Consider the following 15,906-nt stretch of genomic DNA (forward strand, 5'->3'; position numbering starts at 1 on the left):
GAACACAACTTCCTTTGAAGAGTGTCAGTTTGCAAATGGGCTTTTCTATAGGTTACTATTTTGTTTTCTATTACAGCCAAGTCCTATAGTCTAAATAACCAAGTTTTAACATCTGATGATCTTATGTCCCTATTTTATATATAGTTCACATTTTATTCATTTTATATATGATCTTATTTTGGGATAAGTCATTGCACATGGATCATTTTGAATGTTCTGAATGTATTGTCATTGGGCCCATCCAGACTAGTGGTTTTTTGCAGGTGTATTTTGCAACCTGTCATTGACTTAATAATAGTGCGTTAGCTGTACATTTATACTGAGCTGTCCACACAATTCTGCTTTATTAGTTGTTCTGCTACACTTCCCCAATGTTATCACATTATTGCCATCTGGTGGGGCACTCTTGCATTATCATCATCATCATCATCATCATCATCCATCCTTCACTTTAAGGTCCCAGGGCAGGTTATAACAACTTATTTTTTGCTATAACGCAATAAAAGCAGGACAAAAAAGTCCCTGGAACATTTGTGGTATGACATTTGCCGCCCTGGGCTCCTGCTGGGAGAAAGGGCGGGATATAAATAAAATAATAAATAAATAAATAAATTTCAGCAGGAAGCAATGGGACATGCACCAATTTGAAATGAAATAGCCCCAAACCTTTGCAGGCTCAAACAATTTTGAAAGTGGGATCATGTATAACTGTCCCAACACCATTGTGAGCAAAAATCATCATGAATGCAGAACAAAAAGGGCAACGGGAGGGGCCCATTGTATGACTTGTTGCTAAATATATGAAAAAAAATCTTAATCTGTGTCCTTACAGAGGTTGGCAGTATGAATTTTTGCATCTTATAGTCTGTTCTGTTTTGCTTTAAATTGGAGTTAGTGCCTTATAACTATCATAAGGTCAACAGAGAGAAGCGACAGGAGTTTAATTTCTCTCCCCGCAGTGAGTGTTTTTGGTAGGGGGGTTATAGAAAGGTCACTCTCAACCAAGATCACTCTCTCCACTGGATGGGAAAGAGATGGACATGCTCTGGGTGGAACATTGCAGACCGGTGACTTCTTCCCTTTTTCTTTTTCTTCTTCTTCTTCTTCTGCTTGGTCACTCCTCAGGTGATGTCTTTTTGCTGCCAACCAGGGACAAGCGTAACCCATTGCTCTATGCTGTTTTCACCACCTCCAGGTAAGAATAACAGCGACCTACTTCGCTTTCAGACAAGCTGCCTTTTCCCACCAGGCTGCACAGGTTAGGACTAAGATGGAAAGATTTGTCAGTTTCAATTTTCCTCATTTTTCCAATCTGAAATTTGGTTCTCCACATTTCTGCAGCAATGCAAACTTTTTTTTATAAAAATCCTCATGAAAATCCTAAAGCATTTTAGTGTGAATTTCTCCTAATAAACTCATTTTGTATGCATTTTGACTAATGTACAAATTTTTGCAAGCCATTTCTCCCAAGATGATGCATTGTTGTATGTGATCTTCATTAATACATTCGTTTTTATGCACACTTTTGCATGTTCGTAAACATTTTTTGATTGGAGAACTGCACTGCAAAATTTGGATAAGTGTGAATTTTGAATGATGGCTGAATTCGATAGCTTTGGCTTTAAATGCAGGCGGAATCAAATTTCTCCCCCATCCTAGTCAGGGCTGACCTTCTGGCAAATCCCCCCCCCAACATCCTGGAGGGAACACCACCCAATGACTCCTCTGTTCCCTCTCAGCCTCTTTCTTCATCTTTTCTCTTAATGTTTCTCTGTGCTCTGCTCCCACAGCACTGTTTTCAAAGGGTCTGCTGTCTGTGTCTACCACATGAGCGACATCCGCAGAGCCTTCTTGGGACCTTTTGCTCACAAGGAGGGGACCAACTATCAGTGGGTGTCATACCAAGGCCGGGTCCCTTACCCCCGCCCAGGAATGGTACGTTCCTTGGACTTTGAACGAAGCAAGGTTCAAACTGCTTAGAAGCCATTTTGTTGAGCAAGTGGCATGATGACAGTGGTGATGATGATGATTGTGCCTGTAGGCATGCACAGAGCACTGTGTTTGGAGTGCTCTTGGCTAGATAGAGCGAAGAGTGGGCTGAAAGATCGGTGGGGGGATGACTGTGGAGTTCTGGGTCAGGATTGCAGAGTTCTGCTAGTATTCTGTGAGGCTTCGGGCCTTCAGAAAATAAATAAATGAGGGTCAAAAGGGAAGAGGCATCAGCAGAGCTGCTTGGAAGGGTAGGGAGAATTAATGGTGAGATGTGATTGGAATAGGAAGAGAGTAACACGGGATACATGGAGGGATGTGATGTGGTGTTTCTAGGAGAAGCTGCTGTTTACATGCCTGGGCATTTTTGTCCCAATTCACCTCTCTTCTCTTTCTCTCTCTCTCACAGTGTCCCAGCAAAACCTTTGGCACATTTAGTTCCACCAAGGATTTCCCTGATGATGTGATTCAGTTTGCCCGCAACCACCCATTAATGTACAACTCGGTATTGCCCCATGGCCAGCGACCCATCTTCCTGCAAACCAATGTGGGCTACACCTTCACCCGCATCGCAGTCGACCGAGTGGCTGCTGCCGACGGCCACTATGATGTCCTTTTTGTTGGCACAGGTGTGTCTGCACTCCTCCTCTTTAGTTGGGAAGGCATACAAGAGGCCTCCCAAATTCCCACCTGCTCCTTACAACTGCATGCCAGATGCCCACAGTTCAAGGGTCAAATGGATGGCATTTTGAAGGCCCTTTCTAACAACTCTAGGTAACACTTAGTTCATTCTTTGTAGTACATTCCCCTGGATGTCATAGAATCATAGAATAGTAGAGTTGGAAGGGGCCTATAAGGCCATCAGGTTCAACCCCCTGTGCAATACAGGAATCCAAATCAAAGCATTCCCAACAGATGGCTGTCCAGCTGCCTCTTGAATGCCTCCAGTGTCGGAGAGCCCACTACCTCTCTAGGTAATTGGTTCCATTGTCGTATGGCTCTAACAGTTAGGAAGTTTTTCCTGATGTCCAGTCAAAATCTGGCTTCCTTCAACTTGAGCTCGTTATTCCGTGCCCTGCACTCTGGGAGGATCAAGAAGAGATCCCGCCCCTCCTCTATGTGACAGCCTTTCAAGTACTTGAAGAGTGCTATCATATCTCCCCTCAGTCTTCTCTTCTCCAGGCTAAACATGCCCAGTTCTTTCAGTTTCTCCTCATAGGGCTTTGTTTCCAGTCCCCTCGTCATCCTTGTTGCCCTCCTCTGAACCTGTTCCAGTTTGTCGGCATCCTTCTTGAAGTGCAGAGACCAGAACTGGACACAGTACTCAAGATGAGGCCTAACCAGTGCTGAATAGAGGGGAACTAATACTTCACACGTTTTGGAGACTATACTTCTGTTAATGCAGCCTAATATAGCATTTTTGCAGCCACATCGCACTGTTGGCTCATATTCAGCTTGTGATCAACGACAATTCCAAGATCCTTCTCACATGTCGTATTGCTGAGCCAAGTATCCCCCACAATAACTTGTGTATGTAGGGCAGCAGTAGGAAGCCTCAGGCCCTCTAGGTCTTTCTATCCAGCCCTCTAGGCAATCCCTAAGCCAATTCAAGAGCTCAGGCTGATCTCACAGCATACTTAAGAAGTGAATTGATTGTGTTAATGCTCATATAAAAGCTGCACCTAATTCAGATTCTCCACGTAGCTCAGTGGTAGAGCATCTGCTTTGCATGCAGAAGGTGACAGGTTCAAACCCTGGCATCTCTAGGTAGTTCTGGGAATCAATCCTCACTGAAACCCTGAAGAGCTGCTGCCAGCCAACAGATACACCTTCGGACCATGGGAAGCATCAGCCTGCCTGCAACCCTCTTTTTGTGCTAAATTGTCCCACTTTTCCTCCTGCCTGGCAGACATTGGCACAGTCCTGAAGGTCGTCTCGGTACCCAAGGACAGCTGGCAAAACATGGAGGAGCTGCTGCTGGAGGAGCTGCAGGTATTTAAGGTAAGCATGACCCAAAGGAGAAGGGTGGCTTTGAGCCAAACACAACAGCATAGTGAAAGGACTGTAATAATATGGTGTCTACTCAGGGGCTCCATCTAGCCTAATCATTTTAGAGTTTCTTTAAACTCTAGAGCAGCCTTTCCCAACCAGTGTGCCTCTAGATGTTGTTGGACCACAACTCCCATCTTTCCTGGCCATTGGCAATGCTGGCTGAGGCTGATGGGAGTTGTGGTCCAACAAAATCTGGAGGCACACTGGTTGGGAAAGGCTGCTCTAGAGAATTGAAGAAAGTGTTGTCCTGCTTGCAGGTTTCCCATAGGTTGGCCACTGTGAAAACAGGATGCTGGACTAGATGGGCCAGCAGGGCTCTTCTTATGCCTCTCTTGTATAAAACTGTGATTCTGATGCCAGTCTTCGGGGCTTCACCTGACAAACAGAGAGAATAACTTGGGTGCCTTGTGAAAAATGCTTGGATTCCTGATTGCATAGGAGTAATCCTTGACAGGGGCAACTGGGGTACTGATTGTCACCAATTCACTCACATCACAATTTTCTTTTCTCATTGGCAGGACTCTTCTACAGTTACCAGCATGCAGATCTCCTCCAAGCGGGTATGTCGTACAACAGAAGGGCTTTGAGGAGCCATGGAGTTGGAATTGGAATAGGAGCAAATGTCTGTTTGAATGCAGGGAGGGCTTTTGGGAGATATCTGTAGTGGGAGACTATCTGAACAGGGGCTGGTGTTCATACATATTTCCAAGCAAGAAGGTTGGTGTGGTGTCTAGTCCTCACAATGATGCTGTGGCTGCCCCCCCCCCTCTTCAGGATATCACTCTATCACATCCCTCTGTGGTTGGTTTAAGCAGCAAAGATGCAGGATCCCCCTCAGCAAAACCAATAGAATTGTCTTGTTTCTTAAAGTAACTGTCAATTCCATTTCTTATCCATCAAGCCCTTATACTCAAGTACCACTTTGCCTGCTCTTCCAGCACCTGGAGGAATGCATCCCCATCTACAGAGTTGATGGGATGGACCCTCTGCTGCATCCCTTTTTGGTGATTTGGGAGTTATTGGCTGTACTGATTTCCCCCATCATTTAACACCTTCAGCCAAGGCTTTTATGCACAGTCGCAAAGCAGCACATATTTAGGAGCACAAGATGGTCCTTCTCTGGAGAATGTTGCAGCAGCAAAAGACCTAGCAGACAGATGTAGAGAGAAAGAAAAGAAGGATGCCTTTCTGTTCTATTCCTTCTGTCAATCGACACCATGCTACCCTAGATTTCCCCCTTGGCCAGGCTAGATCCTGTTCCAAGGAGAGCTCTGGGCTTCCGTCTCTCTGGGAAAGCCTCTCTTGGACTGTGGCACTCAAGTGGCTGGGGACCTTGCTGTTAGCCTGAATCGGGGGTGACGCTAAGGCAAGCAGCAGCGGACACTGCGTAGGCCTTCATAGGGCTGTGTGGCTATGTCTTCTAACAGCAACAGCTCTACCTGGGCTCCAGAACTTCCATTTCCCAGCTGCCCTTGCATCGCTGTGGGATCTATGGCAAAGCTTGTGCTGAATGCTGCCTGGCTAGAGACCCCTACTGTGCCTGGGATGGGACCAGCTGCACTCGCTACATGCACAACACCAAGCGGTATGGCAAACAGGCTGCAGTGCCTTCATCTTCATGGGAGGGCAGGGAGGGGGAATGGAACCCACTCTTTTGCTGCCAGCCAGCCAGTTTGTTTATTTATTAAATTTAATTATTTATTAAATTTATATCCCACCTTCCTCCCAGTAGGAGCCCAGGACGGCAGTTGTGATCTGGTTTGGAGGACGTTTTTACCATCTCCTGTTGGCTTGCCTCCAGCAGTGCTGAGTCAGTAGTAGTGCCCGAAGGAAATAGAGGGGCATGGACCTAATTCCTGACATCATCTCCATACCCCATCTTGGCAGGGCCAGTTTCCCTTCTTGCCTGCTTAAGAGCATTCTCCTGTGAGCCCACAGGATGAAAGCTGCTGATATCCAGATGTGGGGATGTAACTGCTCCCAGACACAATGCTCCAGGAGCAGTACTATCCGGGATGTGCACTGTAGGGTCCCGTCTCTCTAGGGCTCTCTTTCTACATGGCTCATCTGTGGAGTACATTAACCTTCTGGAGAGATCACCCATCCCACCCCACCTCAGAAGTACAATGCTCCCTCCTTTTGATCCTGGCAAACCTTTCGGCTCACTTTTTATTTCTCTTTCATTCCCTCCCTCCTGGCAGGAGATTCCGGCGCCAGGATGTGCGAAATGGGGATCCCAATACATTTTGCTTCGGAGGTGAGTGCAGCTAAACCCCACACTCTCTGCAGCACTCACACCCAGTTCAGGGTACCCACCATACCAACATACCCTGCTGAATACTGTGTTGAATTAGTGCTAGACGCAGTAGAACTTGTGCCTTCCCACCACAGCACATATGCCTATTATTCCCCGCACATTCTCTCTCTCTCTTTTCTCACACCTGACGTACAAGGTTTAATGCCAGACCCAGAAAAGCACCAAGAAAGGGAGAGTCTGTGTCTTCCTTTGCAGCTGTGGTCAGTGCACCCTAACTTGGATCAATGAATGAGCATTAATCTGGTTTCTTCTAGATTCCGATTCCTTTTCCGTACAGAAATTTAAAAGATAAGGAATGTTTGATGCTAAAAGATGGTGGAAGGGGAACAGTCAGGCACTGAGCAGACTCCATGCTGAAAGCAGAACTGGTTCAAAGCTTAGCTATCCACTTAAGGGTGAAATGAAATCTGCCCAAGTACCCATGGAGAAATGCCTTCCTTCCATACACAGATCTGTTAAATTCTTGGGGGGTAGGGGGATCCATATATTCTTCCTCAAGAGTGCCAGGAATTTTGCCCCTTTTTATAGCCAGCTTGAGATCTGAAGTTTAGATGTCCATTTCTTCATGTCTTCCTTTACCTCTGGCCTGGGCAAGCATCCATGTGTTTGTCCTCCTGCCTGTCCTATCTGACAACCACATTCAGCTACTACAAGTTATGTTGTCCCTTGCTGCTTCTGTGCAGATCCCCAGCGAAGCAGCGTGCCAGAAAAGAAGCTATACGGCGTGGAAGGCAGCAGCACTTTCCTGGAGTGCCTCCCTAAGTCACTGCAGGCCCAGGTTGTGTGGACATACCAGAAAAGCAGCAGCGCCCCCCGGAAGGAGGTATGAGCTTGGCTGCTGCATACGTATAGACCAAGGTCACCGACTTTTTCAGGTCAGTAGGCACATTTGGAAGTTTGAGAGATTGCCATGGAGCCTCCATCAGCTGACCCATCAATGGGGGAAAAGGCATCTACACCACAGAGAGAAGCTCTTTGTACTTCTCTGTTCAGAACAGAAGGGAGGGAGGGTGTCCAGTCCTGGCATCCAATGATATGTAGCCTTGTTTATGGAGGCACGTTCAATGTAGGAGACGCTGAGCCACGGCAAACAACTGGATCTGAGCAGGAAGAGCAAACAGTCTCTCATGCATTGTGGCGTTTTGAGGGGATGTTTGCTGAGACTGTTTGTGGGTGCCATAAGAGGTACAGTCAGGCGCACTGGTGCCCATGGGCACCTTGATGACATCCCCTGATGTAGACAATGAGAAACAAAGCTGGCAGAATCAAATGATACTTCAAGCTAGTTCAGCCTTCTTTTTAGAGGGAAATCCCTTTCCAAACCCACCTTGCCTCACAAGTATCTTCCTGCCCCCCATTCCAGCTAAAGCTGTTCATGGGATACGTGGGCCAAGACACACAGGCCTCCATCTCCATTAACATTCCCTTCACCAGATTCTTTGCACCCTCACTGCACAGTTCAGACCCCACTCTTATAGAGTGGATCTGTCTCTAAGCAGGTACCTAGATGGGGACCACCCTCCTTCCTGGTTCCAGGATCATTTATTCTCATCTCAGTCCCTCACACATCCTGACAATCTCTCCTCAGTTCTGTTCTCACATCCCTTTCCCTGGGTTTGTTAACCTCCAGATGTTGTTGGATGACCGGGTCATCAAGATGGAGCGGGGAATCCTGTTGCGCCACGTGCAGCGCAAAGATGCTGGCCTCTATCACTGCCATGCCACGGAGCATGGCTTTACCCAGAGTTTGCTGGACCTCCAGCTTGTAGTGATCCATGCCCAGCAGGCCGACTCTCTCTCCCTCTCCTGGGAAGAGGAACCCACACAACCCTTCCATCGCAAGCTTTGGTACCAAGATTTCTTACAGCTAGTGGATCATCCCAACCACAGCACCATGGACCAGGTCTGCGAGCAACTGTGGAGCCGCAAGAGCCACCAGCCCAAGAAGAAGCCACCACTGCCCCTTCCGCTCAGTGTCAAGGCCAAGAGTCACAAGTGGAAGCACCTGGAGGAAAAACGGAAAGGCCGCAGCCGGAGAACACATGAAGTGCCCCGTGCGGAAAGGGAACCCCGGAGCACTGACATTTGGTGACCTGCGTGGAGCACAACTGGACAACCTCTATGCTGGGAGGGGAGCAGGGTGGGAGTGTGGGGAAAGGGGTGGGAAAGGATGCGGGACCATGGTTTGGTGGAGAGGGCTTCCTTTCCATGCTCCAGGCTGCTGCTCCATATGTAGTTTGTAGGGGAAGTGTTGTCATCATAGCAACTTAGGTGCCATTCTTCAGAACCTGGCACAAAGTGACAGAACCTGACGGGGGAGGTTCTGCACCCCTGGCCTTTTCCATAATGCACAACCAAAGATGGTGGCAGCAGTCTCCAGGGACCAAAGGAACCGAAAGGCCGTATCCTGTGTGCCCCTGCACAGTGGGAAGTAAACCAGACAGGATACACTACGAGATGTGGTTCTTTTTCATTTTCCCTCAAGGATCTGCTGGTTGCCAAACTGTAAGCTTGGGACTGAGAGGCCCTCTAGCTCTGCAGCTTCCATTAGTGCTCAGAATCTTCCTCTGAAAAAGGACAGCCACCCTGATGCATCTTGCAATGATAGCTGAATTCCTGGCCCCAAACGCTCTGTCAGTAAGCAAGGTGTCTATCCCCTTTCCTGTCTCTCTCTTCCATAACCCAACCTACCTGCCTTGTGTGCATTAAGTGCAGCAATGTGCTCTTGGCCTCCAGAGACACTGCAGAACCACTGATGTATTTATTAACAGATTGTTTACTGATGAATGTAAATCCACCCCTAGGTGGCCCACCAGCATTTAGCCTCTGACTGAAGGATCAGGGCTGCTTGTTGCCCAAAGGACTATGGGTACATTTCTGAAATTTTCTGGACATGTGTGTGTTAAGGCGTTGCATGTGGCAATGATGATGCTAACAGCAGGAAAGAGATGAGGGACCCTGGCATATCTCCTACTCACTCTTACCTATTTGTATATGGGCCTTAGGGGAGTCTTCATCGGTCTGAGATCCCTTCAAATGGCAGGGCAGTAAGAGAAATATCCCTGCCACAAGGATCTTTCAGGTCAGCAGCACAGAGTGCAGTTAAGGAGCTGGTAAAGTATTGAAGCTGAGGCCCGGTCATGACACACTGATTTATGTAGGATCCCGTTGAGCAGTGGAGGTGACCATCTGCCCTTGCTTAGAGCCATTTGCTTCCCATGATTACTCCCAGAGAGGTCACCACCGCAAAGCTTTGTTCTCTGCTTCAATCTGCTCTGGGAGCTCAAGCCCAAGAGCCAAAGTCTAGCTGGAGCAATAGCTGAAAGACTAGTGCAGCCTTCCCTAACCTGGTATCTTCCAGACATTTTGGACTGTATCTCCCATCATCTCTGATCATTGGTCATGTTGGCTGGGGCTGATGGGACTTGTAGTCAAAACCATCTGGAGGGCACCAAGTTGGAAAAAGCCTGGCTAGGCCCACTGAGGGCACTCAGAGAAAGACCTGCTGAATCTTGACTCATTTTGAAACTGCCTTGTGAGACACCTCTGAAGAAGGTCAAGAATGATGTGGTCTTGCAAATGGAGTGAATCTGCCCCTTAGAGATAGAGATCCGGGGAAAGCCTCAATCTTTGTGCTGCTTCCTGTTCTGTACAGACACAGGAGGCCTCAGTCCCAAGGGGGTTGTAGGTATTGACCTGGTAGTGGCACTGTGGTCTTGGATTAGGATTTGGGCAGTGGCTGAGACAGACCTGCTCTGTGACTTAAGGTGTAGAAGCTGTTTCTGTAGTGCCCAGTACAGTAGGAAAGGGTATTGTCAGCACTACCCAGTCAACCTGAAAGCAGCTGTCCAGTGAAACAGAAAACAAAACTGGGGCCCACAGTCTTCATGAACAAAGCAAAACTAATTATTAGTTATTAAATTCACAGCAAAAGTTCAATACAAGGAAAGCAAGCTTTTGTAGCCTGTCTAGCTCTCAGCAGCTTATTCTATACCTGACGTTCTTGGGTTTGAGCTGCCCCTAAACTGTCCTACCAGTGAGGAAAGTCTGAGACAACCAGACCATTTGAAGTCGTAATGAATCCTGATACTACATGACTTTTAAAAAATAAACAAACAACTAAATACATTGTTCTTTGCCTTTTATTTCCTTGTACCTTTAAGATAGCAAAGCTACCCTGGCTCCAGGCTTTTCTCTTTCATCTATGTATGGTCTAAAATTCCTTTGCAGAAAATCCAGGGAAGTTGGAACAAATCTCAGATATTCTACAAGTGGACCCTGCTGCATTGTGACCCATCCTACTCCCAGTTACAAGAAGAGTTGCTGATTTAACAAATGAAGTGAATCACATGTTTCCAGAATCTTTGGTCTACTCATGCCTATTCGCTATGGTAGCTAAATAAATGTTCCAAGTTGACCTTTGTGCACCTCTGATTGTTCAAGGCTGGGGACAAAGAACAAGGGAGAACTGGGAAATGTAGTTTGCTCAGCGCTCTGGGAAAGCTACATTTCCCAGCACTTGTGGTCAAGGCTCACTGGAACAGCAGCACCAACCCTGGAGAAAGGAGGAGAGAACTGCCACTTGTCACTATGGCTGTAGCTGTAAGGCAGGAATGTGAGTAAATGGGAGAGAATTCGAATGCTCAGCAGGGGAACAGGTTAGGGGAGGATCAGATCCTTTGAGGTCTTTAGGTGGGAGCATAGCTGAGTTTCCAGAGAGCCAATCACATGGCAATACTGTCCCTAGACTGTACTATCTCAGGCTGCAGGTATTTAACTGTATGGTTGAATGCTCCACTGTATAAAATTTCTGTGCACATAGAAAATTAGCAGGATAGAAAGAGATTGGGCACTACTGACTTAATATAGTAAGGATTTCTGAAGTCCTTGAAATGACATTAAGGAAAACTCACCAAACAATGTCATCACTGTGATCTTCCTCACTTTCTTATGGGGAACAGCTGTAATTTAGTATGAGGCTCATGTTTGACCCCATTTTCAATAACTAAGGGGCCTAAGAGAAATGGTTTCATGAGATATAATGCTTAAAACTTTGGAGAGTCGTATCTGAGATTGTGCAAAATCAACACAAGTCATGCCAGTTGTGAAGGATGCAGCCATGCATAGCTTACTATTTCCCCTTGACTCCTGTATCTTAGTCTTCTGCATACTAAAGGAGGAAGCAGCCAGCCACGCATGTGTACACCCTCCTCAATTGATATGGCACACTTATTTGGGGGTGTCTATATAACATTAAAGTAGGGTTGCCAGGCTCAGGGCCTGAGAATGATTCTGTATCTTTAAGAGAAGAGAAAATTCAGCCAAGTGCAGGTGTTCTTGCAACGCAGTAATAGGAAAAACCACAAGGTGAAATTCTCCCTTCCCCCTGCACAAATTTTAAAGATACAGAAGACCTCTTGGTTGCCAGGCCCAGCCTGTAAGAGGTCTTCTGTATCTTTAAAAGTTGTGCCAGGGGAAGGGAGAATTTCACGTTGTGGTTTTTCCCCTTCCGGTGTTGCAAGAAAAACTGCAGTTGGTTGAATTTTCTCTTCTCTTAAAGATACAGAATCATTCTCAGGCCCTGAGCCTGGCAACCCTATAACATTACATTTTAATGTTTAAAAGGCAGCCATAAGCATGAGAACATAAGAAAAGACTTTCAGGATCAGGCCAGTGGCCCATCTAGTCCAGTATCCTGTTCTCACAGTGGCCAAACAGATGCCTGTGGGAAGCCCTCAAGCAGCACCTGAGTGTAAGCAGTCTTTCCATCTGTGATGCAGAGGGGCAGGACCTTCTAACCCTATATTATTTTCCTTGTTAAAACCAACAACAACTGCCCTGGAAATGTGTGGATGAAGCTCTTGATATTTGGCAGGCATGAGTGAATGCTATTTTTTTTTCTTCTGTTCCACTTCTTTCCTCTCCTCCCATGTCCAGGAAGAATAGATATATTGATCATGTAGTAGGACCTGAAAATCCCAATTTAGAATCTTAGCATTTTGACCATGAAGGTTTCCACACTGAAGAAAGACATCAGAAAAATGCCACGGGAGTCCTCAGCAAGTAATTATTGTGCTACTGTATATATTCTATATGTGCCTATGACAAATTCTTTAATTATTATTTTTATTTTCAGAAATTTTTAAATATTACATTGATCTGACATAGATATACAAAAAAAAGGTAATATCAACAGCTTTTGCTTATAAAGCATAACTTATCTTACAAATATAGATATAAAAGGGAATAAGAAGGAAAAAAATAAAAATACAGAAAGAATCTTATAACCACATATGTGTTTTTAAATGCAGGAAAGAGGGGGAAAGCTGTTATATTGGTGTAAATTAATTAAATGGAGCTAATTCACCTGTTACGTTATTGTTCCAAAATTGTATAAACAAGGCCCATCTCTCTATGAACTTATTTAGGTGGTAAGCCTCATTCCTGTTATATGTCATTTTTATCATTAGGACTGTTTCCCAGATCTTTCTCAACCATTCTGTCAATGTAGGGGGGTTGTTATTCTTCCAAAGTTGGACAACACATATTTTTGCTACTGTGAGCAAAGTTGCTACTAATTGAAAGTCCACGTTTGTAACTTCCTGATGGAACATGCACAGAACTGTTTTACGATTTCTAGATACTATTTGACCTGTCATTTCCTGTATGATATATATAATTGCATTCCAAAATGATTTTATTGCCCATGACAAATTCTACAGGAAATCGTAATGGTCAAGGCGATGGGGAACATACTGAATTGCTGGAAGCAAGGTGTAGATTTCAGCCAAGGTGGTCTATTGGAATCACTGATCACCGGCTCTAATAGTGACTGGGTCTACTTGAGACATGCAATAGAGTGTGCTGGATCCAGTGTGGTGAGAATGTATTAACACAATAAAGCAATTTTTAACTTTGTCTGGTTGCCATACGTAGAAACCTCATGGAAAAGTTCATGGCATGCATTTTTAGGTGCTCACATAATGTTTACCTTTCATCCTGACTCCAGAAATAGAGCAGTTGTCGTGGAAGCAGCACAAACTCTCTTCATTTATAGTTCCAAATAAGCAAAGTACAATAGGTAACAGTTTCACAGAGCAATGCATTTATCACCTAGAGGCACAGAAGTCAGGCAAGTTGTTATGTATTACTAGAATAAGTGAACTGTAGTCCATGAAAGCTTATTCCATAATGCACTTGTTAGTCTTAAAGGTGAACAGTTTTCTCCCACTTGCGAAATGTCAAGCCACTGTCAGGAGCAGGGTCTTCTGTACCTTTACCAGCAAAAATGTAGCAGGTGAAGCACAGAGGGATCACAATGGTAGAAAACCTTTCATCTGCTGCATTTCTGCCCTTTAAGTCTGCTGGGACAAGGGCAGTGGTAAAGGTGCTTCTTCAGCCATACTGGTCCCTGCTGAGTCCCATGACTGACCACAGAAGCAGTGTACCCCTGAGTAATCTGCACAGCTAATTTTTTGAAATGCACCCAAGGAGGGCCTGGGGTGTGAGCTGGGGGAAGTACCTACCTTTCCGCCATGACATTTGCAGCAGAATGGCAGCCTCAAAAATCTGGACAGGTTCTTAATTACACTTGGGAAGGCGGGTGGGGGTGGGGGGTGATGGTGTAATACTGCTACCCTATATCCAGTTTCAGAAGTTAGAAAGTTGGGCCCTGAAAAGAATGATGGAAGCACGTGATGTTATCGAGAATGCAGCAGTTCCCATCAAGTTGCTACAGTTTTAAAACTAACCTTACATATGAGGTATAACTTAAACTGTGTTATGATGTTTCTATACCATCTGCTAATTAAACACTTCAAAATGAAGGTTCTTATTAGGGTTGCCAGGTTCAATCCCCGAGACTGATCCTGTATCTTTAGGAGAAGAAAAAGTCAGCCAAGTGCAGGTTGCCAGGCCCAGCCTCCAAGAGGTCTTTTGTATCTTTAAAAGTTGTGCAGGGGGAATGGAGAATTCCACCTTGTGGTTTTTGTCATTACAGGGTTGCAAGAACACCTGCACTTGGCTGACTTTCTTTTCTCCTAAAGATACAGGATCAGTCTCGGAGATAGAACGTGGCAACCCTGGTTCTTATGTTAATGGGGTATTAATATACCCCATCCTATGCAATCAAAACATAGAACTAAACTCTGAATGCTCAAAACTGGGTATTACTATGCAACATTCACTTAGTACTAACTAGAGTGTTCTTTCTCAGCCAGTACTAGTTTCCTGTACCTTTAGGGATGCAATCGTGTATAATTTCTTTTTCAGTTAAAAAGAAATGTAATCAGATTGTATGTTTGGTGAAGTAATCTTTTTAGGGCTCATGTGCATCCACACACAGGCTGCAAATGCATGTGGCCCTCTCCCTCTGATGCGTTGGATCTGTCTACAATAGCCTTCCCCAACTTGGTGCCCTCCCCCCCTTCTCTCTCTCTCTCTCTCTCTCTCTCCGTGTGTACGTGTGTGTGTAGGTGTACCATGTGCTAGGTACTTTACAGAACATGGGCCTGGGGGAAAGTTTGTGAAAAAGTAGAAGGCAACGAAGTGCCAGATCTCATTTCAAATAAGGGATCTTATTCCATGTTCAGAAACTTATTTATTTATTTATTATTTAAAATATTTCTATCCCGCCCTTCTACCCTATAATAGGGCACTCAGGGCGGCTTACAAAAATAAAATCAAACATGTACATAATAAAATGGTAAACAGTAAAATCACAAAAACATTAGAATAAATTTAAAATACATAAAATACAATTAAAAATAACATAAAAACATAAAATACAATTAAAATACATAAAATACTATACACACACACACACATATATACACACACATATATACTATACGTATACTCATAACTCATATTTAATGGGAGAGGCCAGTACTAAATCATGCCACTATTTCAATATTCCCATAAGGCTTGAGAATAGTACAGCATAGCCATTAATCATGGGAGAAACCTTCTGATGGGATTAGCTCAGTATAAACCAAGCCATTTCCCAAAAGATCCTATTGTGACCCCAACAGAAGGCATGAAATGGTCTGATCCTTACTCCAACCTTGCCCCATCAACCTCCCAACCTTGCCCCATCAACCTCCAAACCCTGCCCCATCTATGAGCCACCCATCTACCTTGGTGCAACTCTAGCAGTAGAGGGTGGGAGGGAGCCCCCCCCACCTCCTGGCACTGTTAGGGTAGTAAATCTCATGGTGGGAGTGCTGAGAAATGTTTTTTTCTTGGAGAGCTGGAGAAAATGGTGCTCCTGGTGCCTTGCGTACTGCTGTACCAGCATCAGGCACTGGCTGGGGAGTGGAATGAGAGAGCTCCTGTCACTGTTGCTGAAGCCATAACAGCAGCCACAGCAAGGGAAGCAGACGGACATGAGAGAGAGCTGAAACAGGTGCTGGAGAGAGCAGCTGGTTGACTATGTATGCATGTATGTATGATTCAATTTAGTCACTACATTAAAAAGTGTCTAAGTGGCTTACAAAGCTTTAAAAACATAAAGCATAACTTAAATGAAACAAGGGGGAGAAAGAGTA

General features: G+C 45.3%; 1 protein-coding gene across 4 annotated transcripts in view; it reads left to right on the forward strand.

The window, feature by feature from the left end:
* Positions 1-11,614, forward strand: part of SEMA3B (semaphorin 3B) — a 54,254-nt gene extending 42,640 nt beyond the window's left edge. For 2 of the 4 annotated variants that reach the window (XM_061617813.1, XM_061617814.1), the window contains 9 exons: positions 1,126-1,195; positions 1,791-1,935; positions 2,399-2,618; positions 3,899-3,990; positions 4,560-4,601; positions 5,469-5,626; positions 6,243-6,298; positions 7,042-7,181; positions 7,989-10,482. In XM_061617813.1, coding sequence (XP_061473797.1) covers positions 1,126-1,195; positions 1,791-1,935; positions 2,399-2,618; positions 3,899-3,990; positions 4,560-4,601; positions 5,469-5,626; positions 6,243-6,298; positions 7,042-7,181; positions 7,989-8,450 — 1,385 coding nt within the window. In that variant the 3' untranslated portion in view covers positions 8,451-10,482. Of the gene's footprint in view, positions 1-1,125; positions 1,196-1,790; positions 1,936-2,398; positions 2,619-3,898; positions 3,991-4,559; positions 4,602-5,468; positions 5,627-6,242; positions 6,299-7,041; positions 7,234-7,988; positions 10,483-10,588 lie in introns of those variants that run through there. The other 2 variants (XM_061617815.1, XM_061617816.1) reach the window with 2 other exon arrangements.
* Positions 11,615-15,906: the final 4,292 nt, after the last annotated feature.

The sequence above is a fragment of the Rhineura floridana genome, chromosome 3, assembly GCF_030035675.1.
Source record: "Rhineura floridana isolate rRhiFlo1 chromosome 3, rRhiFlo1.hap2, whole genome shotgun sequence".
NCBI classification, from domain to species: Eukaryota; Metazoa; Chordata; class Lepidosauria; order Squamata; family Rhineuridae; genus Rhineura; species Rhineura floridana.